At 40.5% G+C, this 24,258-nt stretch overlaps 1 protein-coding gene across 2 annotated transcripts in view; it reads right to left on the minus strand.

Annotated features, from left to right (window-relative positions):
- The window catches only part of LOC126336710 (zinc finger protein 501-like), a 99,984-nt gene that overhangs the window by 61,707 nt on the left and 14,019 nt on the right, over nt 1-24,258 (minus strand). Inside the window, exons 2-3 of one of the 2 annotated variants that reach the window (XM_050000679.1) lie at nt 22,490-22,667; nt 11,880-12,006 (exon numbers count right to left, since the gene is read on the minus strand). In XM_050000679.1, coding sequence (XP_049856636.1) covers nt 11,880-11,894 — 15 coding nt within the window. In that variant the 5' untranslated portion in view covers nt 11,895-12,006; nt 22,490-22,667. The remainder of the gene's footprint in view (nt 1-11,879; nt 12,007-22,489; nt 22,668-24,258) is intronic. The other variant, XM_050000678.1, reaches the window with a different exon arrangement.

Raw genomic sequence — 24,258 nt, forward strand, 5'->3', positions numbered from 1 at the left:
TTCCTCGAAGTCATAATCCGTAGGTAGCAGTCATCCACTGCAGTAGTAGCCCTTGAGCATCCTAAGCGAGGCATGTCTTCAACAGTTCCTGTCTCTATGTATCTCCTCCATGTCAAAAACAACATCGCTTTGGTTCACTCTGAGACACCTGAAAATTTCCATTATTCAGAGCCCTTCATGGCACAAAGGAACAACGTGGATGCGATTAAACCACTGTACTGGCCATCTAGGCATGGCTGAAGTACAGACAAAAGGAGCCGTGTACCTCCTTCCCGGTGGGATGGCTGGATCTGGTTGGCTTTTGGATCCCCTCTGCCTAATATGTGCTGCTCGTGCATGGTTGTTTACATCTTTCGGTGGGTTTAGTGACATCTCTGAACAGTCAAAGGGACTGTGTCTGTTATACAATATCCACAGGCAATGTCTATCTTCAGGAGTTCTGGGAATCGGGGTGATTTTTTTTAATGTGTGTATACGGGATTTAACAGACGAAAGGAGAATACATATAAAAAAATGCCGCAAATGGAGGAGGCAAAAGAAAAAAGACATCTACAAAGCCAGGTTGACAAAAAGCACAGCTTGAAAAAACAGGAAAGATTATATGAGAAAAGTGAAGCATATGAAGCATAGAAGTTTACATGAAAAGATTGAGGCCACATACAGAAAAATTACAGAAACATTTGGAGAAAAGATAAGCAGCTGTATGAATATCAAGAACTAACTTGCCAAGATAGAACTAAACAAAGAAGGGAAGGCTGAAAGGTAGAATGAATATATAACGGGCTATAAAAAGGAAATTAATGAAGACATTATTATTAAAAGTGGAAGTAGATGAAGATATGATGAGGGATATAATACTGCACGAAAAATGTGACAGAACATTGAGAGATTTAAATCAAAACTAATCCACTTGAGCATACATCTCAGAATTATTGAGAGCCTTTTGAGAACATACCATGACATAATTACTCTCAAGAGACAGACCAAATACCTTCAGCCTTCATGAAGACCATCAGAATTCCAATTCCTGTGAAGGTATATGGTGACAAGAATGAATATTACTGAAACATCTGTTTAAGAAGTTGTCACTGCAAATACTAACATTAATCATACACACAAAATGGAATGACTCTAGGCCAATTAAAATTACTTGACAGGTGAAAGATGTCACTTGATACTATAATGTTGCTGCTGGCTCTTGTTTGGTCATAGGTGACACATGAAAACATGGCAGATCACTTCACAAATGCTGTTAATGTGTATCTCTGTGCAATGTTGGAAGTGGCCTCCCACGAGGTATGATGGGAATGCGAGATGAGGTATGATGGGAATGCGAGATGCTCTGTCAGCAGCTGCTTTTAAGTGACTGAACTGCAGCCAACAATGCCCTTTGTAGCCCTAAATTTAAATTCAATTCCTAATCTAGCCACAACCTTGAGATGCACAATGTATTCGAGAAAACAGCAGACAACAATTTACGGCAGAACTAAAATCATGTCTCTTTTGTGCATGGCAATTAAAGCTAAGCTCAACCTGCAAACTAAAGACAGAAAAATTCAAGTTTGAGTGCTAAAGCAAACTGTAATTTCTCACTATCACTGGTTACCTGAAACTATCCTCACACTGGCTACATGAAGTACCGCATTACTAACCAATGAGAAGTCCGCCTTGGCACTTGGTTGCAGATTATATTAGGTAACACAGACAGAGTCCAAGTAAATAAACAATGATAGGAAGAAAAGTGCAAATAAAAAACACAATATGATGACGAAAATGACACACGAAAGTATTAGAAATATAGCATTACGTTTAAAAAAGGTAATTGAATAAAAATGTCTTTTGATCTGATTTAGAAAAAAATAAGGTCTGATGCATTCAACAAGATTCGAACCTACAACCTTCTGCAAATCAAGTTTATGCACCGACCAGTGCGCTACTTCAGTATGCTGTGTTGTGGCATTATACTGTATTTGCAACTCTGGTCAACCAGCTGCTACAATGAATTGAGCCTTCAAAAACTCAACTTCATGCATGTTGTATGAAGCTTACCTAATGTATGCTGATCTCTGTGATTATAATAACTGTATATGTGACACTGAATCAAGTGTTGGGGGAAAGGATCCAGTAACATTTGCTTAGCGCTGTGTATGAAATGTGTGTATATCATTAGCATTGTTATGAATATGTGTTGTTTTTGGTGTGGTTACAATGTGTGATAAAATACAAAATAGAAGATCCAGACCTAGGATTCAGGACCCAAACACATCATGAAAGAAAGCTGGACAAGGAACTGAAAGTGATCTGACTAATTGTTGTGGTAGTATGACAATGCTAAACAATCTGGGCAAGATGGTGAGTGCTCTGATTGGAGGAAACCAGGTCAAACATGTTAAGTCTCAACTATCAAGTAATATTCATTGGACTATAGTACCCACCAACTTCAGATAAGATCAGTTTTGTTTCCGGAGCAATGTAGGGTCACATTAGGCATGGCTGACCATACGATTTCTCTTAAAAGTTAAGTTAAAGAGAGGCATTTGTAGATTTAGAGAAAGCTTTTCACAATGTTAACTAGAACATGCTCTTCAAAATTCTGAAGGTAGCAGGGATAAAATATAGAGAGCTAAAGGTTATTTACAAATTGAACAAAAACGAGATAGCAGTTATGAGAGTTTAAGGTCATGGGAGTGAGCACTTGAGATGGGAATGAGACATGGTTGTATCCTATCCCTGGTGTTTTTCAATCTAGAGCAAGGACATCATGTTATGACTCAAACTGTGCGCAACAGGCTGCATGATGCACAACTTCACTCCAGACGTCCATGCAACCTTGCAGAGTCATACAGATGCACCCAACAACATGCTGAATGGACTGCTCAGGATTGGCATCACGTTCTCTTCACTGATCAGAGTCGAATATGCCTTCAACCAGACAATAGTCAGAGATGTGTTTGGAGGCAGCCCAGACACACTGTCCAGCGAGTGCAGCAAGGTGAAGGTTCCCTGCTGTTTTGGGGTGGCATTATGTGGGACCGACGTACGCTGCAGGTGGTCAAGGAAGGCATCGTAACGGCTGTATGATACCAACTGCCATCCTCTGAGTGATAGTGCAACAGTATTGGTGAGGCATTCATCTTCATGGACAGCAATTTGCTCCCCCATTGTGCACATCTTGTGAATGACTTCCTTCAGGATATCAACATCGCTCGACTAGAGTGACCAGCATGTTCTCCAGACACGAACCCTATCAAACATGCCTGGGATAGATTGAAAAGGGCTGTTTATGGATGACGTGACCCACCAACCACTCTGAGGGATCTACGCTGAATCACTGTTTGCTTCATGAACTCAAATGGGAATCCCTGGAGGGAAAACAATGTTCTTTTTATGAGGCATTATTGCACAAATTTAGAGAACTGGCATTTGAGGCTGATTGCAGATCAATTTTGCTGCTACCAATGTACATTTTCTATAAGGACCACAAAAATAAGCTGAAGAAATTTAATGCTCATACAGAGCCTTAGAGACATTTGTTTTTTCCCCTCGCTCTACCTGTGAATGAAACGGGAAAGGAAATGACTAATAGTGATATGTGATACCATCCGCCGTGCACAGTACAGTGGCTTGTGAAGTATATATGTAGATGTAGATACCCAATCCTAGGTGTGATGCAATCTATGCCAATGGGTGCAAGGCATGTGAGACATATATCATTAACAGAGTCTCAAGAATATTGGACGACCTTCCTGAGTAATTAGACTTGCACTGTATGGGGTTCCATGATGTTGACTGAATGTAGCCATAGTTCTTGTGAGATCGAAGTGGAGAACATGGAACAAGAAAAAAACAAAAACTGAGGGACTCGTGAGGCCACAAACACTGAAGTTGGAACTCATGAAAACTGTTTCCGCAACTGGATCATGTAACAGACTAGTGCAAGATGTGGAAACTGCCACAGATATGCTGAAACTGGTGATGATTAAATCCTTGTCTAGGGTTCATAAGAGAAAACTTCCCAAACTAAAAGATCTTCAACGAAAGACTTCCAAAAAAAGAGTGTCTCAGAGTGAAGTGGGTAATAAACAGATCACTTCCACTTCCAAGACACGAAACAAGAGAACAATGGAAGAGTCTAATACTCCAGTTTCTCAGGATGATCACAGCTAGAAAACGTTGAGGCAGGGAGTAGGAAAACAAGCCTATATTATTGCAGTCCCTGTTCTTAGGATGGCAGTTAACCAACAGGGATATCCATTGGTCAACATCGGCCTGCAGCAGATGGAGCATTTTCATGTGGATCTAATTGGGAAGAGTGGGGGCAGGACACTAGTGCAGCAACCGAATTCAGCATAGTCTATCTAGACAAAGATGCTTTTATCTTTGTCTGTGAGGGGATGTGATCTGAGGATTGGCTGAAGGAGAGGGCGCCCAAGATACCACTGTGGGAGGAGACAAAGCTGCTGTTCAAGACAGCAGCTGAGCTCTTCAAGACTGCTTCAAAGGTATTAATTTAAGTACCAAAACCTCTTTGGGTATCAAAACCTTAAAAGACTCTGTCCAAGAAAATAAGTTCAAAGAACCAGCAGGTCACAACAGAGGAGTGGAGGGTAATCTCTTGAAAGGCTGTAATGAATGGCCAAACCCTTGTGGAGGAAGTTTGTGAAAACTCCCTGAGGACAATGCAGGAACATGACCGGAGATTGTACATAGGGTTCTCACAGGTAACCATCAGGGTAATCACAATGTAATTGGCCATGGCAGTAACATGGAGACTGCAAGTTTTGCACATAAACCTGCAACACAGTAAAGGAGCAACTGCCACACCATGTCATCTTCTGGGAAGACAGAAGGTGGATGTGAACATGATCCAGGAACCATATTTATATAAGGGCAACGTTTGAGGTATCAGAGGAACTGGAGGTAGTGATTTATACTAGGGTAAACCTGAAGAACTCCAGAACATGCATTTATGAAAACAATGGAATTTTATTTATCCTGATGGCTGAGTTTTGTTCCAGGGAGCATCAGGATGAACTGCGCGAGACAGTAAGCGCGAGGGAAATTGAATTGGCCTCAGCGTACCTTCCATACATGGATAGAACTACTACTTCCCACAAAGTCATAAGACTGGTAGACAGCTTCTCACATCACAACAAACAACTGCTTGTTGGTTGTGATGCCAATGCTCACAACCTGGTGCGGAGCAACAGCGACACCAACAGCAGTGGTGAGTACCTACTTGAATTTTTACACAAAAGCAACCTATAAGTTCTGAACCGAGGCAGAGATGCAACATTCAGGATGGTAAGAAAGAAGGGAGGAAGTAACTGACATAACTTTTGTGTCCATTGTAATGGACAGCTATGTCAAGAAATGGCATGTGGAATTGGAGCCATTCTTACCTGACAACATGTATATTATGTTTGAGATCGAAATGGCTGTTAAACAGACAATGGTCTACAATGGGACTCATAAGATAGACCTTAACTCACACTTAACTGAAATCGGAACTTTGATAAGGAATCCTGCAGGGTTTCAGTAAATATCAGATGCAGTGACTTCTGCCATTATGACCTCTCATTTAGAAAACTGCCAAATCACCAAGAAGTGCACAGACAGCAATGTACCTTGGTGGAACAATAACCTGGAATTGCAAAGAAGACTGTTCAACCTAGAAGAAGGAAAGGCCAAAGGGAAAAACATCAGGGGGTCCTTACCAAACACAACCTTGCAATCAAGTAAGCAAAACTATTATCCCTATTACATCTGTCGGTTAAAATACAGGCAGCAGAAGGGACATGTAGGGTAAAAACTGGAAATGACTGGGTACCCTCAGGATATCCTGAATCCCCCATCAATGGAGGATAAATAGGGATTATTCCATGTCAGTTCAACCAGGGGCTCCAGCTCATAGTCTCAGATTTGACTGAAACTCAGTACACTAATTCTACCGTGTGTGGAACAATCATGTACAAAGTATTATTTTCCCTTGTCAATTAGAAAATATAAAAATACAGTAAATGAAGCAGGCAAAAAGGAATACAAACGTCTCAAGAATGAGATCGACAGGAAATGCAAAATGGCTAAGCAGGGATGGCTAGAGGACAAATGTAAGGATGTAGAGGCTTATCTCACTAGGGGTAAGATAGATACTGACTACATGAAAATTAGAGACACCTTTGGAGATAAGAGAACAACTTGTATTAACATCAAGAGCTCAGATGGAAACCCAGTTCTAAGCAAAGAAGGGAAAGCAGAAAGGTGGAAGGAGTATATAGAGGGTCTATACAAGGGCGATGTACTTGAGGACAATATTATGGAATTGGAAGAGGATGTAGATGAAGATGAAATGGAAGATACGATACTGAGTGAAGAATTTGACAGAGCACTGAAAGACCTGAGTCGAAACAAGGCCCCCGGAGTAGACAACATTCCATTGGAACTACTGGGGGCCTTGGGAGAGCCAGTCCTGACAAAACTCTACCATCTGGTGAGCAAGATGTATGAAACAGGCGAAATACCCTCAGACTTCAAGAAGAATATAATAATCCCAATCCCAAAGAAAGCAGGTGTTGACAGATGTGAAAATTACCGAACAATCTGTTTAATAAGCCACAGCTGCAAAATACTAACACGAATTCTTTACAGACGAATGGAAAAACTAGTATAAGCCGACCTCGGGGAAGATCAGTTTGGATTCCGTAGAAATACTGGAACACGTGAGGCAATACTGACCTTACGACTTATCTTAGAAGAAAGATTAAGGAAAGGCAAACCTACTTTTCTAGCATTTGTAGACTTAGAGAAAGCTTGTGACAATGTTGACTGGAATCCTCTCTTTCAAATTCTAAAGGTGGCAGGGGTAAAATACAGGGAGCGAAAGGCTGTTTACAATTTGTACAGAAACCAGGTGGCAGTTAATAAGAGTCGAGGGGCATGAAAGGGAAGCAGTGGTTGGGAAGAGAGTGAGACAGGGTTGTAGTCTCTCCCCGATGTTATTCAATCTGTATATTGAGCAAGTAGTAAAGGAAACAAAAGAAAAATTTGGAGTAGGTATTAAAATACATGGAGAAGAAATAAAAACTTCGAGGTTCGCCGATGACATTGTAATTCTGTCAGAGACAGCAAAGGACTTGAAAGAGCAGTTGAAGGACTTGAAAGAGCAGTTGAACGGAATGGATAGTGTCTTGAAAGGAGGATATAAAATGAACATCAACAAAAGCAAAACGAGGATAATGGAATGTAGTCGAATTAAGTCGGGTGATGCTGAAGGAATTAGATTAGGAAATGAGACATTTAAAGTAGTAAAGGAGTTTTGCTATTTGAGGAGCAAAATAACTGATGATGGTTGAAGTAGAGAGGATATGAAATGTAGACTGGCAATGGCAAGGAAACCGTTTCTGAAGAAGAGAAATTTGTTAACATCGAGTATTGATTTAAGTGTGAGGAAGTCATTTCTGAAAGTATTTGTATGGAGTGTAGCCATGTATGGAAGTGAAACATGGACGATAAATAGCTTGGACAAGAAGAGAATAGAAGCTTTCAAAATGTGGTACTACAGAAGAATGCCGAAGATTAGATGGGCAGATCACATAACTAATGAGGAAGTATTGAATAGGATTGGGGAGAAGAGAAGTTTGTGGCACAACTTTACCAGAAGAAGGAATCTGTTGGTAGGACATGTTCTGAGGCATCAAGGGATCACCAATTTAATATTGGAGGGCAGCGTGGAGGGTAAAAATCGTAGAGGGAGACCAAGAGATGAATACACTAAGCAGGTCCAGAAGAATGTAGGTTGCAGTAGGTACTGGGAGATGAAGAAGCTTGCACAGGATATAGTAGCATGGAGAACCGCATCAAACCAGTCTCAGGACTGAAGACCACAACAACAACAACAACAACAACAACAACAATTAGTTCCAAAAATATGACTTGTGAAAGAAGGTGGTGCGACCCAGAAATTGCAACCCACATCTGGAAATCTATCTTCAGACCCAACTTCAGGTCTTAATAACTTTGGAACTATTGCACGAAGTCCAGTGAAATTTTTACAACCCAGTAACATCCATTTAGAGAACACACCCCATGAATCAAAACACCAACAACATATTTCTGAGGGAAAATAAAAAATTCCAAAATGTGACTAAAAACATGTATTTTGTTAAAAGATACATACTGTAGGTGCCCTCTAAGCCAAATATAATTCACTCAAAAAGGGTGGAAATTTTTTTGTGGTAAGCATAATGTGGCCTAAACACACACAGAACTCATCTTGCCCATATCAGTCACACAGAGTTACATACACACGAAAATACAAAAATTTGGAAAATTACCTGAAAAACATGGATTTTCTAAGTGTGGTTGCACAAAAGGGATGAGTGATATTGAAGTCACATTTCAAACACTGCATAAGTAGACCATAATATAATATGTGGCAAAATTTCAACTTGTTATTGCAAGGCATTTGTGTACAATAGAAGTTGACAGAGATGTATTTGGTTACGTTTCTTTTAACACGATTTAGCAAGTAATAGTGATGATGCAGACAGCTTGTTTCAGATAAAGCTGCACCAATTGTTGGGAACCATTAGGCAACAGAAAGTTAAACAATGGTAGTTTTGAGGAACAGAATGAGTCATTGTTAGGCAGGAACAACAAAGGAAACAAGCAACAATTACAGGCTACTCATGTTTTTAAGTTTCTAGTTCAGACTGGTCAGTACTGTTGTGGAAAGTCAGTATGGAGGCAGAAGAGCATACTAGTGGTGATTTTGTTCAAAAAAGTTGCAGTATTGGTAGAGCACAAGCATCTGAATGCCATAAAACAATATATGGAACAAAATGTGGCATTCGCTTTGTACTTGTACTGTATGATCTGGATAAATCGGACCAAGATTTGTTACCATGGAGATCCGGGATACACCCTGTGGGCACAAGAAGTACAGTTCCAGGAAACTTTAGTGTTTGTTATCATCATATGAAAGTGTTTCTGGATAAGTATTCTTTCCTACAAAGAAGTTCTTTTGACCCGTTTTGGATTCAAATGAAGACAGTGAAGTGTGGCCTCAGAGAAATTGATATAAAATCAGTATTGAAAGTTAATCAGTGCATGGGGCTTAACATGAAACTAGGACAAAAATTATGTTACTTGTGTGTTACACTGCTAAAAAATGAAGAATATTCTGATAAATTACATGACAGTGACGAAGAGAATCAGCCACCTACAACCACACCAGATGAACAATCAAATACTTCAGTGACTGCTCTTGGTTTGTCTCCCAAGAAAACTACAAGAAGCTCAAATGGGATTAAAACACAAAATAGCTGACAGATTAATGGTGGAAGAGGAAGAACTATCTGCTCCAAAGGAACAGAAATCATGCCATAAATGCTCTGATTTGGACAAAATTGTACATGGTTTGAAAGAAAAATGTGCCATATCCACACGCCAGAAAAAAGTAGCTATTCTTACCCATGCACCTACCAGCTGGTCTACTGACTACACTGCAAAGGAATTCAGTGCTTCTACATTTGTGGTAAAGCAAGCTAGGAAAATAAAAGCAACCCAAGGAATGCTTTCACAACTTCAGCAGGCTCAGCATAAGCAATTGAGTTCAGAAATAAAGGTGCTAGTGTCGGAATTTTATGAAAATAATGACTACAGCCAAATAATCGCTGGAAACAAAACTATTTAATGGTGAAAATGGGAAAGGTACGTGAACAGATGCAAAAAATACTGTTGCTATGCAACATATCAGAACTATATGTAGAATTCAAGGAAAAGTATCCCAATACCAAAGTAGGTTTATCATCTTTTTTCAATCTTCGGCCTAAGTGTGTTGTGCCTGTAAGTGTATGTGAGACCCATCAAAATGCTAAGTTGATGTTTGCTGCTATAAAGGATTCTGGTCTGGATTACAAAGGTGCACTGAAGATGCTAGTGTGTGACATCAGTTCCTACCAGTGCATGATACTCAGGTGTGAAAAGTGTCCTTGTAAGGCAAATCTTGCAGAACACATGAACAACAAACTGTATGGTGAACTCCTTATGGATGACGATGAACTTGTTTCTTATAAACAATGGACACACATGAATCACACAAGTCTTGAAAAAAAAGCAAAATACAGTGGACGTTTGAGTGAATTATATTTGACATAGAGGGCACCTACAATATGTACCTTTTAACGTATTACATTTTTTATTTTCCCTCAGAAATATGTTATTGGTGTTTTGATTCACAGAGTGTGTTCCCTAAGTGTTACTGGGTTGTAAAAATTTCACTGGACTGTGCGGAATAGCTCCAAAATTATTAAGTCCTGAAGTTGGGTCTGAAGATAGATTGCCAGATGCGCATTACAATTTCCGGGTCATGCCACCTTCTTTCACAAGCCATAATTCTGGAACTAATTGGCAGGGGAACGTAAAATTTTGTACACGAGTGTTCCACACTTGGTAGCATTGGTGTGCTAAATTTCAGCCAAATCTGAGACTATCAGCTGGAACATTTTCTTAAATTGGTTGAACTGACATGGAATGACCCATAGAGGACTGGTTGGGGAAATGCTGGTTGACTATAAAATAACTTCTAGCTGCTTCGATAAACATTTCAATGTAACAATTGGGGTAGGGAGCAGTGGAAGAACAAACCATGACACAGTGGAGGGGACATAGCCTGGTTTACAAACAGTTTGAAAACAGATGAAGGTACCAGGTCCAAGTTACATGGGTTACAGCTTAGAATAGAGTGCAGTCTCTCTAGAGAAGCTGGCCATGGTACTCCACGAGGAAATATCCACTATCAGGGTATGTGCGGAGAAGAATTTGCATAGGCAGTACGGAGATTGTAGCATTTACATTTATTCAGACAGCACTGCTCTAATATTTTTATCAGCCCTTTCACCAATATCAAAGATCATTGCAGAACACCGAAGTCTGTGAGACTAAGAGAAAGCAACAGGGTGAGTCTGCTGTCAGTACATGGCCACTCAGGAATCTGTGGCAATGAACAAGCTGATACACTGTCCAGGATGGGTGCCATAGCTGTTTTTTGCACTGGAACCTGTCCTAACCATCACTTAGGCAATGGTTAAATCAAAACTATGAAACTAGATCACAAGGCAGTATGTCAAATAAATGACTAGGCCACGATTTAAAAAAAAGTTTTGTAATTCTTGGATCACACAGGAAACAGACTAAACTTACGGTAACATTAATGACAGGCTGTGGGAACTTTAAGAAAAACACACACACACACACACACACACACACACACACACGAGTATAGAAAAAAAGCCCGTGTGTAAGATGTGTGGGAAGGGTGACGAAACCACAACACACAATCCTCCAATGCGGAGTGTTGGAGATCAAATCCCAAAATATTTGCATCAAGTCCTGAAGAAACAGTTTCTAATTAAGAACTAGTAAAGGACCTCCTACTGACTGGCTTTACTATAAGGAGTGAATTCACACTATAAGCCGGGTTTCGATGTGGGCAACAGTGTGCTGTGGCTGCTTTTTTTTATCTATCTATTCATATCAAATCTAATCAGTAGTCAGGTTATTTGGGCTATAACTGACAATGGGAGAAGTGAAGAAGACAAAATGAGACTGTTTCCTGAAAGTACTTGTCTGTAGTGAAGCTTTATAAGCAAGTGAAACATATCTGATAAACAGATCTAGGTATTTGTTCTTTCCATGAGCTATACAAGATTCAAATAATAGAGAATTGTGAAGGTGGTTCGATGAACCCTCTGCTAGGTACTTAAATGTGATTTGCAGAGTATCCATGTAGATGTACATGTAGAATACTTTTTAAAAGTTAAAGAAAAAAGGTTTCTGATTAAATGTCAGTTATGTAAATTATTAAAACTTTAACTTACCTGTGAGATGAACATCTCTTCTCTTTTAATTTGTGGGATATTTCTATCACCTAGTTCATTTACTTGAGGTCCAGGGTCACATATACCATTTGCTGTGCCCTGGTTTGTTCTGCTTGACCTCCCTGATCTACAAGAAAGAAAATTTATTATAATCCCAGAAAGCAATGACGTACAGACTTGATAAAATATCAAAAAAATAATCGGTAATTGTTATGACAAGAAAACTTGTGTGATTTATTCTATTTTACAATAAGTATTGTACAACACTAATACAAGTAATAAGATGAGAAAGATAAATAAGGGTCCATGTCATGCATAAAATTAAGTGAATATGGGAAACATTTATATCCACAACTAGGACTAGGAAAAAAGAAAAAAAATAGGATTTCAATATTACAGAAAATATAGTGATTAAAAAGAAAACAAATTACAAAAGGTGTTCCCGTCACATTTTTTATTATTAATATAATGTATTATGAGGTTTGGAGCTTCACACTTAGATAGAAATGTTTTCTGATTGATATATTTCATTTTAAAGTTGTTCTGGGATACTACATACTGCAGGCCACAACCACGAACACTGCACCAATCAGTTCATATAATTTGTATACATGACAAAGATTTGCAGAATAAGATTTGGTGACTCATCACCGCACAGTCTAAACCGCTAAGGACAGAAACCCGAAATTTGGAGAGGGTATTGAACTTATACTGAATGATCTTATACTTTAGGTAGGGATTTTTTGAAATGTCACCCCTAAGATGGTGAAACAGGGTATGAAAGTTTTTTTTCCAAATGTCTCGTTACTAAAGCAATTTTGAAGCTAGAACTATGAAAATTTGTATTTGGTTTCGCAGTCACAAATAAACAAACATATGTTTCAGTATTTCTGGAATTTCAACCACTAATGGGGTAAAATAGTGAATGAAAGTTTTTTGAAAATAAATTATTATTAAAGTACTATTGAAACATTTTTAAAGCTATAACTATAAAAATTGATACTGGAGTTCTGAGTAGAAAATAGAAGAAAAATATTTGTTTCAGTGTTTTTGGAAACATCAACCCCTAAAGTGGTGAAATAGAGGATGAAAATCATTATGGCAAGTATTTTTGACACAACCTTTATGAAAATTTGTATTTAGCCTGTTTATTAGAAATAAAAAAGGAAAGTGTTTCACTCTTTTTGGAAATTCATACCTAAGGGTGTGAAAAGTTTTACAAAAACATTTCATTGTGAAAGCATTTTTGAAGCCAAATCTGTGAAAATTTGTATTTGGCTTCTCCATTAGAAATAAAAAAAATGTGTTGCACTTTTTTTGGAAATTCAGCCCCTAATGTGATGAAAATTTTAGGAACATACTTCATTATGTTAAAAAATTTTAATAGTTAAATTTATGGAAACTGCTATTTCATTTCTTGGTTAGATATAAACAAATATGAAAGTTTCTACAGAAATATCACCACAAGAGTGCAAAAGGCATGATTATCAAAGACTTTAACTCCTACAAGCAGAATCACTTTTTGGTCAGAATACATTCAGAGTAGACCATGCTTATATGGCCTTAATTAGAATGTGTTGTAATTTGCGAACAACATAAAATTTGACTACAGAATTAAAAAAAATAAATAAATAAAAAAAAATCTGTACCCCATACAGTGTACGAGAGCAAAGAAGTGGGTGCTAAGCTAGTATTATATATGCAGGGTGTCCTTGAAAACCACAAACGAGTCTTAGGGTCCGGTCCCTCACAATAAAACAAGAAAAAATGTAGACTCTAAAATACATACCTTCCAAGAGCTATGACCACATTTTCAGTACAAGAGATGTGTTTCACATTAGTGAAGATGAACAAGTGCTCACAGATCTTAAGGTGCGCATTTTGAAGCCCATGTTTTCTAGGCTTGTTTCTTTGTTTTGGTATACGGAACTGCCTCAAAAGCTGGTTGCAAATTTTTGTTTGTTTTGTTTTTATTTTTATTTTTTAATTTTTTTTTGGGTGGGGGGGGGGGGGGGGGGCGAGTGATATTACAAACTACATTCATTCTATGGCATCACAAGTCTCCTTAAGAATCTACCACAGTAACATGATGTGATGCTAGAGGGCAGTCCCTTCCAGGAGAACGAAGTGTGAAGAGAAAGCACAGTGTGAGTTTAGCAGTTATTCAGGATGGATGTTACCCAGCTTGACGAGCACTCTTGTGTAAAGATTGCAGATAATCGTGGAAGGAATGCATGACAATGCCACAAGGAGGTTGTGGAAGCGATAGGAAATGCTGCTCTACTGTACTGAACAGTTGCTTGGTGGGTAGATGCATTTGTGGGTGGTAGAGCTGCAATGCCCGACATGCACCTATCAGGCAGCCTGTCAGTATGCATATAAATTATGCTCGTATTCAGATGAACCAATGATTGAAGAACGATGCTGTAGGAATTACAGTGCAATACTGGTATTGAGAATACAACAATCTACAGGATTTTTCTCAATGTGCTACACCTGTGTAAAGTTGCTGCAAAATGGGTGCCTCATGTGTTGTAACTGCGACCGTGACAGTCACGGGGTAGAAATGATGGAAAGCCCGCGAACAACACAACGGGAGAGGACAGACACAACCAACAAAGGACAGAACGAACAACAGCAAGATTGAACAACGGTGTCACAAGGAAACCTAACAAACACGCCCACTCGTACACAGAACAAGTAAGGAAGCTGTCTAACGCTAGGTGATGTGTCAACAGACGTACGCGAGATTAGACTGGCTGGCTGAGTGAGCGGCAGGCGCTTAAGTACGCTATCGGGAGCGACGCTATTGGCCGCTGGAACCACGTGTTCCACTGTGGCACCCTCACACTAAAAGCAGGCCAGGAGGCACGCGCCGCCACAGCTTACAGCGCGATGGTGCAGAGACCTCTATGGGTCTTCGACGTCCATTATGTATGGTGCGGATTCAAACTCCGCGGTGCGAGGTACCAGATCATGCACTAAGTGAAGTGGAAAAGTGGATACAATATTAAACTTGTGGTGGGCACCTAGTGCATTACAAGAAGGAAGGTGGCAACATGCTTGCAAGAATAATAGTCACAGATTGATTTGGGCCAGGATCTATGAGCCAGAACTGAAATGCCAGTCTGCAGAATGGCTTCATTCAGGTTTGCCATGCAGGCAGAAATTTCATTACAATCCCTCATCTGTCAAGTTAATGTTCATCATGGTCTATGATATTAGAGAAGCGATTATGTGCCATTTCGTCCTACATGGACAACCTGATAATGCATTGTACTACTGTCGCACTTTCCTGCAACGAAAACTACAATGGGCTATTTGGGAGAAAAGTGTGCATGACGCATTAATTCTTCAGGACAACGTGAAAGCCCATAAGGCAGCACGTGCACAGAATCTACTCATGTGTGGGGGTGGGAAGTACTGGAGCATCCTCCATATTCACCAGACTTATCATCTTGCGATTATGACTTCATACCAAAACTGAAAGAGCCAGTGCATGGAATTTGCTTTGGAACATGTGAAGACATTGCTACAGCAGTAACACATGAGATCCGATGATTCGCTTGTGGTGAGGCCTCAGGTATTCAGTGTCTTCTGCGGTATGTGATGGAATTGTTGGGAGACTATTTTGAGGGACACGGGTTCATGTTCCTGCCCTGTACTATTATGTACTGTTCCCACTGACAGTAAACCATGTTTGAAATTACAAAATTTGTTTCCTCTTTCTTCCCACGCTATATCCTTATGGCACTGCCACCTCCCCCCCCCCCCCCCCCCCCCCAAAAAAAAAAAAAAAAAAAATCTCCCTACATGTAATGTCTATATGTATGAACTAATCTTCAATTTGCATATTTTGGAAGTTTTTATTTCCTTAGCATTTTTGAGACAAAAAATTATAGCCATGACTTTTGCATTGACCCTGCCCTGTGTGTGTGTGTATAGAGAGAGAGAGAGAGAGAGAGAGAGAGAGAGAGAGAGAGAGAGAGACATTGATGGCTTTCACAATTATGTCAGTGCGGAAGTACATTACATCTCCTGTAGGAATCAAAGTGAATTGTCAGCACGAGGAGAATGGGATGCGTATGACAGGATGTGAATTTGGAGCAGATGGGAAGCATGCCAGGAGAGCCAAGGTGGTCAAGGCCACCATTTGTGTTTTGCAGGAAATAGGGTTTTGAGTTCTCGTTCAGCATAAACTTTTACCTGTCATCTTTGGTTTACTTCTAAGCCTGAATGTGGTTGATGTCATTGGTGTCTCTCAATCCATATGACTATTGAATGAGAAGCAGATCTCCAAATAACAGGTGCACACTCAGTTGGCTGCACAAATTATCATACAGGTTGTAAATTAAGACATTTCTAAAAATCACTAGGCAAGTGCTCAAAAGACTGGCAATTTTATTTCAAGACATTATGGTATTGACTAAATGCAGAAAGTAAGTTGGTAACTTCTGCCATAAATAATGAAAATTATGTTCTATCAAAAGTATATTTTGTATTCAGACACACATTCATGATGCCTTTATCATAGGGGCCACAGGGCAGGCCATTTCTCAACTTGCAATACACCATTTGAATTGCAATCTAAGGCTACCCAATATCTTCGGCGGCTTATACGAAGCATCCGACAATACCATGGGCAGTATCCATTAACAGGCATTGAAATCTTATGGTATTATGCAGGTGGTTTGCGATTGGCTGATATCCAACCCACATAGCGAAAAAGTTTCACTTTTAGTAGTACCTTTTGTGGACGGGTTAGCTACATCAGCTACCTTTCAGTCTACCCACAGCACATGCCTAATTCCAATGTTTTTGGAGCAGCTATTTGATGTGTACAATAGCTTGCACTATCTCACTGACCTTGCTACTGCCATGGCAGGTCTAACGGATCACCAGAGGAATGTTCAACAACTGCTCACCTAACAACAGATGTTGTGAATACATATCAAATAGTATAGGGATAGTTCTTTTTCTTTCCCTTGGGAAAACTGTAGTGCGGGCACACAAAGGAAAATAAATTCAATTTCTGCTCAAAATACTCTATTATTTGCACATCGTTAAGTTTTTTGCACCACAGAACAAGATGGTGTAAACTAACTAAATCTTACTGTACATGTATGTTAGTCTTGCCTTTGTTATCATTATAGGCAGAGCAGAAGCTTGGGGGATGAAACTGGATAATATTTGTTACTATCAAAGACAGGGAAAAGAAATCAAACTAATCGCTGTAGCCAATGTAATCATCTCAGGAAAACCTCAGATAACGTGAATCAGTATGCCTATGCAGATTTGGTACAGATGCTAGGATGTGAGAAGGCCATTATGTGAACTGCTGCCCACTTCAGCATCAGTGCTTTATTCATTACACATGGGTTACTGATTCTTCCTTGTGACAGGCATCTCCTTGTATGCTTCCTTGTGACAGGCATCTCCTTGTATGATCTCAGTCCAGTCCTTTACTACCACACTATCTGCTAGTACTCTGGGAGAACAAGAATTGTAATGTAACAGATACGCTCCTGTTAAATAAATTTTTATAACACGATTCACTATAAAGTGGTATCGCATCTGATCAAGAAGCAAGCTTCAAAAAAATAGAAATGTATATTGGATTTCACTACTGAAGTTTCAAGATCTATTCCACTAATCTAATCATGAAGTGAGTGAGCAGTAGCATTCACTCAAGTTTTAGCAGTATGGTCAGTGTTGGTGTGTCTTGAAAAAAGTTATAAGGTGTCAACATCAAACTGATGGTAGGTAGGCCTAGTTTATGCTTTCTGTTGAAGTTGTAATCAATAAAATAATTTGAAACAAGCTTCCTTTAAGTTTGTATGTCCTCTGAAAGAATCCATTCTGGTGTTCTTTTGGTGTAAGAATTGACTCAATAAGAAGCTAGTGCTACCTTGTGTTTCAGGTTTTGTATCTGAGGGAACATTCTGTCAACTGTCAAGGGCCATCAAGCAGCAAAAGTTCAAAAGGGATGATGTTTATTAACATGGACTTTGTTTCAAGTAAAGTTACATAAAATTGTCGATACTGATAAGCCAAAACATTATGACAACTGCCCACCGTGAGATTGAATGCTGCCTGGTGGTAGTGTGTGCACATGACGTGGAAACAAGAGTATGTAGGCAGAGCAGACACAACCGAGGTATCGCCCTAGCAAAGATACTGCTACAAATATGAAAATCCATTGAGAAAAGCAACTATAACAAAGGGCATATTATTATTACACTCCGCCTATAAATAAGTATCCCAAAAACAGTAAACTGGTTGAATGTTCACATGCTACTACTGTGAATATCTACAGATAGAGATGTTACGATTTGGCATGGCTAGTGCCCCGCCAATTTTTCAATAGTTTCGCAAAGAACTCATGAGGTCTGTGCATGGCTGTACCTACTAGCTTGATCATACTGTAGCAATTTGGAAAAGTGTCACTTCTTCTATCATTTATCTTGGGTTCATGGTCTCTAGTGCTGGTATCAAACCTCAGCATCAGAATGTCTCTGTCATTGTGGCTCTTCCATGTCCTACATCAGTCAAGGAACTGTCTTGTTGCATAAGGGGACGTCTTTCAATTGGTTACAGGTGTGTGAAATGGTGTTTGCCAAACTCAAGTCTATGTTACAATCAGCAACTTGCCTCATAACCTATCAACAGGGTCAACATTTAGTGTCAGCAACAGATGTGTCCCAGCATGGCCTGCGGACAGTGTTAGGTCATAAATATTCTGATGGCACTAAGCGGCCTATTGCATTAGATATTCACAAATAGAGAAAGAAGCCCTCGCCAATGTTTATGCCTTAATGAACGTTCATGTTTTCCTGTATGGGCTAGAATTCCATCTTATCACTGAACATGAGCCGTTAGTAACGATGAATTCTCTTAGTCACCATAGCAGCTCTGTCAAAAATTTTTTCTACTGAAGGATTTCTAGCAATGCCGGTCTCTGATAACGGCCCTCAGTTTATGTCACAGGAGTCTGCCTACTTCTGCAACACCTGTGGTATTCGCCACATTTTTGCCCTGCCCTTCTACCTGCAGTCGAACGGTGAGACCGAAATGTTAGTCAGAAGATTCAAAATTAAATGAAAAAATATGTGGCTAGGTCCCTGTATGACGTTGCCTTGGATCAATTTCTGTCCTCCTATCAGTTCCTATCACTTCACACCATTCAGCGACAATAGCCCTGCCGGACTGCTCCATAGGCGCCAACCCGGACACTCCTGCAAGCTCCTGTGTCTCAGCCAGGGATGCTGACCCATGCAGCCATGTTTTCAGCCCGGGGTGGCTGTCTGGGCATTTGAGTTTGGTTGTCACCCAGTATGGATTCCCACCATTATCTCCAGATGCCACAGCTGCCGTCTCTGCTATGGCCGTAAGGAGGAAGGCCTCTGTGCACATCATTATGACCAATTGCACCTGTGTGTGGATGACCGGACATCCCCAACCAGGACACTGATGTCGCCACACCAGTCTGTGTCACTTGATGGATTTTATGATGCAGCTGGGTCCCTGCCACGATATATGAAGGGCCCCCTTGACTGGTGGATGAACCTGGTGCAGCTTCTCCAATATCGCAACCAGTATCGATGCAGCCGCCATCCACACTGGAGTCACCTTCTCTGCCTCGGCCACCAAATGTGGGGGCACCACCACCATCAGGCCCTGGACCTGACATGGATATGGAGCTCGCACCGATGTCACCCATCCTACCATATGGGTTGACAAAGGATGGTGGACTGCAATGCTGCCTGTACTGCAAGCACTTCAAACCACACGCCCCAGTATCAGCACATCATCTCTGTCACAGCCTCGTGGAGGAAGATGCCATGGACATCTTGTGAATCTGAGTTGTTACCCAGAGGAGGAGAAATGAAGAAATGTCAACAGGTGTTGTTGACATACCTCGATGGGGACAGCCAAAAATGTGCGCCTCTACCGGGACTCGAACCTTGGATCTCCTGCTTGCATGGCAACACCTGTCGGCAGCTGAGAGTTATTAATTATCATTTATTCTAAGAGAAGCTGCACGGTCATCAATGGCATCTGTTCTTCTAGTTAAAGGGAACTGTTACGGGAATTGTCACCTGGTTGATGTGAGTAATGAGTGGATGGGCAAATATCTGTTAGGAGCATTACACATGTAGATTGTGGACAGTTAGGAATGTGGGTCTTACGGGAAGCGTGCAAGGTATAAGTCCCTGCAGTCGCGCGCTACCCATCTGTGTCCTCAGTGTCTCAGATGGATAGAGTGTTTGCCATGAAAGCAGGAGATCCCGGGTTCGAGTCCTGGTCAAGGCACACATTTCCGGCTGTCCAAATCGAGGTATATCAACAACACCTGTTGGCAGCTGAGGGTTTCAATTAATTATCATTTATAGTTTGGTAACCTCAGAATGCTTAGAATAATCCCACTTTGTGTTCACTGTGACAGTTAAAACATTAAAACAGAATGAGATTTTCACTCTGCAGCAAAGTGTGCGCTGATATGAAACTTCCTGGCAGATTAAAACTGTGTGCCCGACCGAGACTCAAACTCGGGACCTTTGCCTTTCGCGGGCAAGTGCTCTACCATCTGAGCTACTGAAGCACGACTCACGCCCTGTAAAGTTTGGAAGGTAGGAGACGAGATACGGGCAGAAGTAAAGCTGTGAGTACTGGGCGTGAGTCGTGCTTTGGTAGCTCAGATGGTAGAGCACTTGCCCGCGAAAGGCATAGGTCCCGAGTTCGAGCCTCGGTCGGGCACACAGTTTTAATCTGCCAGGAAGTTTCATATCAGTGCACACTCCGCTGCAGAGTGAAAATCTCATTCTGGAAACATCCCCCAGGCTGTGGCTAAGCCATGTCTCCGCAATATCCTTTCTTTCAGGAGTACTAGTTCTGCATGGTTCGCAGGAGAGCTTCTGTAAAGTTTGGAAGGTAGGAGACGAGATACTGGCACAAGTAAAGCTGTGAGTACCGGGCGTGAGTTGTGCTCCGGTAGCTCAGATGGTAGAGCACTTGCCCGCGAAAGGCAAAGGTCCCGAGTTCGAGTCTTGGTCGGGCACACAGTTTTAATCTGCCAGGAAGATTCAAAACATTAAAACATTTACGCCTCAGACCAGATGTCACACAGCTACTTTACATGCATAAGTACGATAACTTTGAACCTCTGGATCTAGGTAATGGATAATGACATAGAAAAAAGGTTTCAAGATTCCCCAAGATCATCATCTTAAGAACATATAGTAAATGTTTTGAAAATTTGCCATGAATTTTAGAATTGGTCATCAAAAAGCTGTGGTTCTTTGGGGGTTTTCTAGAACCATCTGTGAACAAATGGTGGTTTTATAAGCCACCTAAGGTCCACGCTAGATCACACCTAATGTACAAGAACCAACCAATTTGCTCAATTTTCCTGGGCTGAAGGAAGTGTGTAACATTTAAATTTTGTCCCTGTATTGTAGGATAGCTACAGTATGCCTGTTCTTCTGAAAAGCATAAAAATGTTTGCTAGGTCAAAGGCTATCCAGAACCCTTGACCCTTTTCTCTGTGACCAACAGAACTCAAGATACAAGTGCCTTAAAAATCGTACTTCTGTGCATGGCTTTTTGGAACATATTGGTACCGTGCACTGTCCTGCATGGACCAATTACAATCTGTAATTTCTACATTTTTTGCACTGTCTAGTTCCTTCTAGTATCAGGGTAGTTATTCTGTTTTGCATTAGTATGAGTTACATCAGCATGTTCCTTCTAGATAGTGTTTCTCATACAGTGGAGATAAATAAACAGTGACTGGTAACAGTAAACTTGTTGTGTCAGTAATGTCAATAACAGTCACGAAAGGCCTAACCTGAACTGTTCGCATTTAAAATTAAACTTCCCTACTGCTTTGCTTTGAACTCCTTCATATCTTATGTCTTCTGTACTCTAAAAATCCTTCTATATCATTGTGATATAGTTCTGTTCAATTTGCTATGCTTTTACACATTAGGTATCTATTTCAACCTATCTATATATTCTAAATCAAATGCCTCAAATGATAATTGCTTTGTTCGTCACAACCCAACTTCTACATAAAAAGTTTGTTCTGACATAACACAAAAGACACTTTCAGCCACAACGTGAAACTGCTTGTAATTATCTGTCCCATAACATACAAATATCTTTACTCACATTTAGTTTATCATCTTTCTTTAGGTGCTTCAAATTTTGATATTTGATTCATCTTTTAGAAATTATCCCCAACTTTAGTAACATGTACTGGAAGTCAGAACCACATCTTACTTGCAACAACATAATAGGTTTAGTGGAGGAATCCTTCCATCAACTGATCTTGAAAAGCCTGATAAGAGATCACTGCTCATCTTTGAAGCAACTTAATATGATTCAGTTGAAGCAGGTCAAAATACCTCACTTCTGATAAATATCTTAAAAGACAATGCTTTAATTATACTTCGTGAATGAAAACATCGATAAAAATATACACTCAGAAGGGCAGGAAGCAGGAAGAAAGAAAATAGAACTTCAGGGGTTTAGAGAGTAGGTGATGTTAGTAGAGTGATCACAAACTAGAGTCAAATTTGTGAAGAATTTGGCAGCATGGGCACACTTACCTGTATGACACTGCACCCCCTCTGCCCTAAATGTACCGATGAACTGGTCTGGAAAGGTGTCAAAGCCATTATATCCTCTCCTGAGCCAAGCTGATGCACGACTGCTGTAACTGGTCCTTGATATCTTCAATACTGGCACTGGAATGGACTTTACGCCCAAGCTGATTCCACACACATTCTATTTGGGACAAATATGATGATTGGTTGACCACGGGAGTACTCCAACATCAAGCAGAAAGTACATAGAGACTCATGCCATACGTGGATAAGAACTATCATGTTGAAAAATTGTACAATGAAAGTGTCACATAAGAGGTAACACATGAGTTCGCAAGATGTCCATGATGTACCACTGTCTCATCAGAGTTCCCTCAATCACTACCAGCCATGACCTGGTCATACCCAATGGCTTCCTGTGCAATGATGTAACACTGTTCCAAAACACTGGACAAGCGGGACCTGTCCCTGGGTCACAGCAAAACTTGCAGTGATCATTGGTGGCCGTGCAGCAACACAATTTGATGCCATTTATCAGCAACCTGTGCTTTCCAATCCCATTATCACTGGAAACACAGTCATACATATGTGTTGTAATGTTATGACAGCCTGTGGGACAATAATTCCCTAGTCTGGTTGCTGTTAGTCTCCAATCAGTGGTGTGGGATGATGCAGAATGTTAAATGCAGTCCATTACTTGTCCGTGGATGGTAGATGCAGAAGGAAGAGGTTACAATATCCTTTGTGCGCTGTACAATGATCCCCCTTTGTGGTGATCAGAAGTGGATGATATGTATGCTGCCCTCACATTCCCACACAGTCCAACACCTGACACTATCACATCCAAAACCCTGATAAAATTGGAAATTGCACAATTCCACCAGTTTATGATATCCCTTTCAAACACTGTCAGATGCTAATAATGCTGTCTCACATGTGTATGCGGTGTGTGAGTGTGTCCTTCACAGTGATCACTTTGCATCTGACACTTTAAGTGTGAGGCATTTGGGGGTAATGCCAAATGTCAGACAAGCCTGAGTAAATAAAATATGGGAGCGTAATCTGGCTAGGGTGAAGGCATGTTTGCGGAGGGAATGTAAATAAAATTTAATGGGGATGTTGTGAGGTTGACATGGTATTAGAAGGTGGAAAAAAGTCGAAAAGTGTTGGTTTGAGATGAGCTAAGTTGATCCTGTGCTGAACTTAGGTTGGTGAACAACAATGGGTGCAAAGGTTAGGTAGTTGTGTTGTCTCCAAAACACGTTAAAGGGTGGGGAAATTCAGGAAAATTTCGAAAACTGTGTGTAAATGTATTCAAAGGACTGGTTATGTACTGGCAGATTATGAAAATGAGGCTAACAATTGTCTGACGAAGCCAGATTATGCTCCCATATTTTATTTACTCAGGCTTGTCTGACATTTGGCATTACCCCCAAAGGCCTCACACTTAAAGTTCCCATCTCTGGCTGCAATCCTTCTTTCCATCAGTCCTTACACCAGTTCCAAACTGCACAATCCATAGCCCTCACCCGCCTAATCCTTCACCTATACATCGACTCGGCCAATGAACACACCCGTCAACTCCTATCCCAAATCAAAGTCCTCAATCTTTCCTCTCCCACATCCACACCGGCTGTTCCTAGCATCCTCCTACAGGCCAACCGCAAATTAGAACAGCATGCCACCCTCCACCTCAAAAAACTATCCAATCTCCAGGTTTCCCACCTCCGGAAAGGCAACTCATTCACCCTCCACAACATTTCCAACAAACT

Source organism: Schistocerca gregaria, chromosome 2 (genome assembly GCF_023897955.1).
Source record: "Schistocerca gregaria isolate iqSchGreg1 chromosome 2, iqSchGreg1.2, whole genome shotgun sequence".
Classification (NCBI taxonomy): domain Eukaryota; kingdom Metazoa; phylum Arthropoda; class Insecta; order Orthoptera; family Acrididae; genus Schistocerca; species Schistocerca gregaria.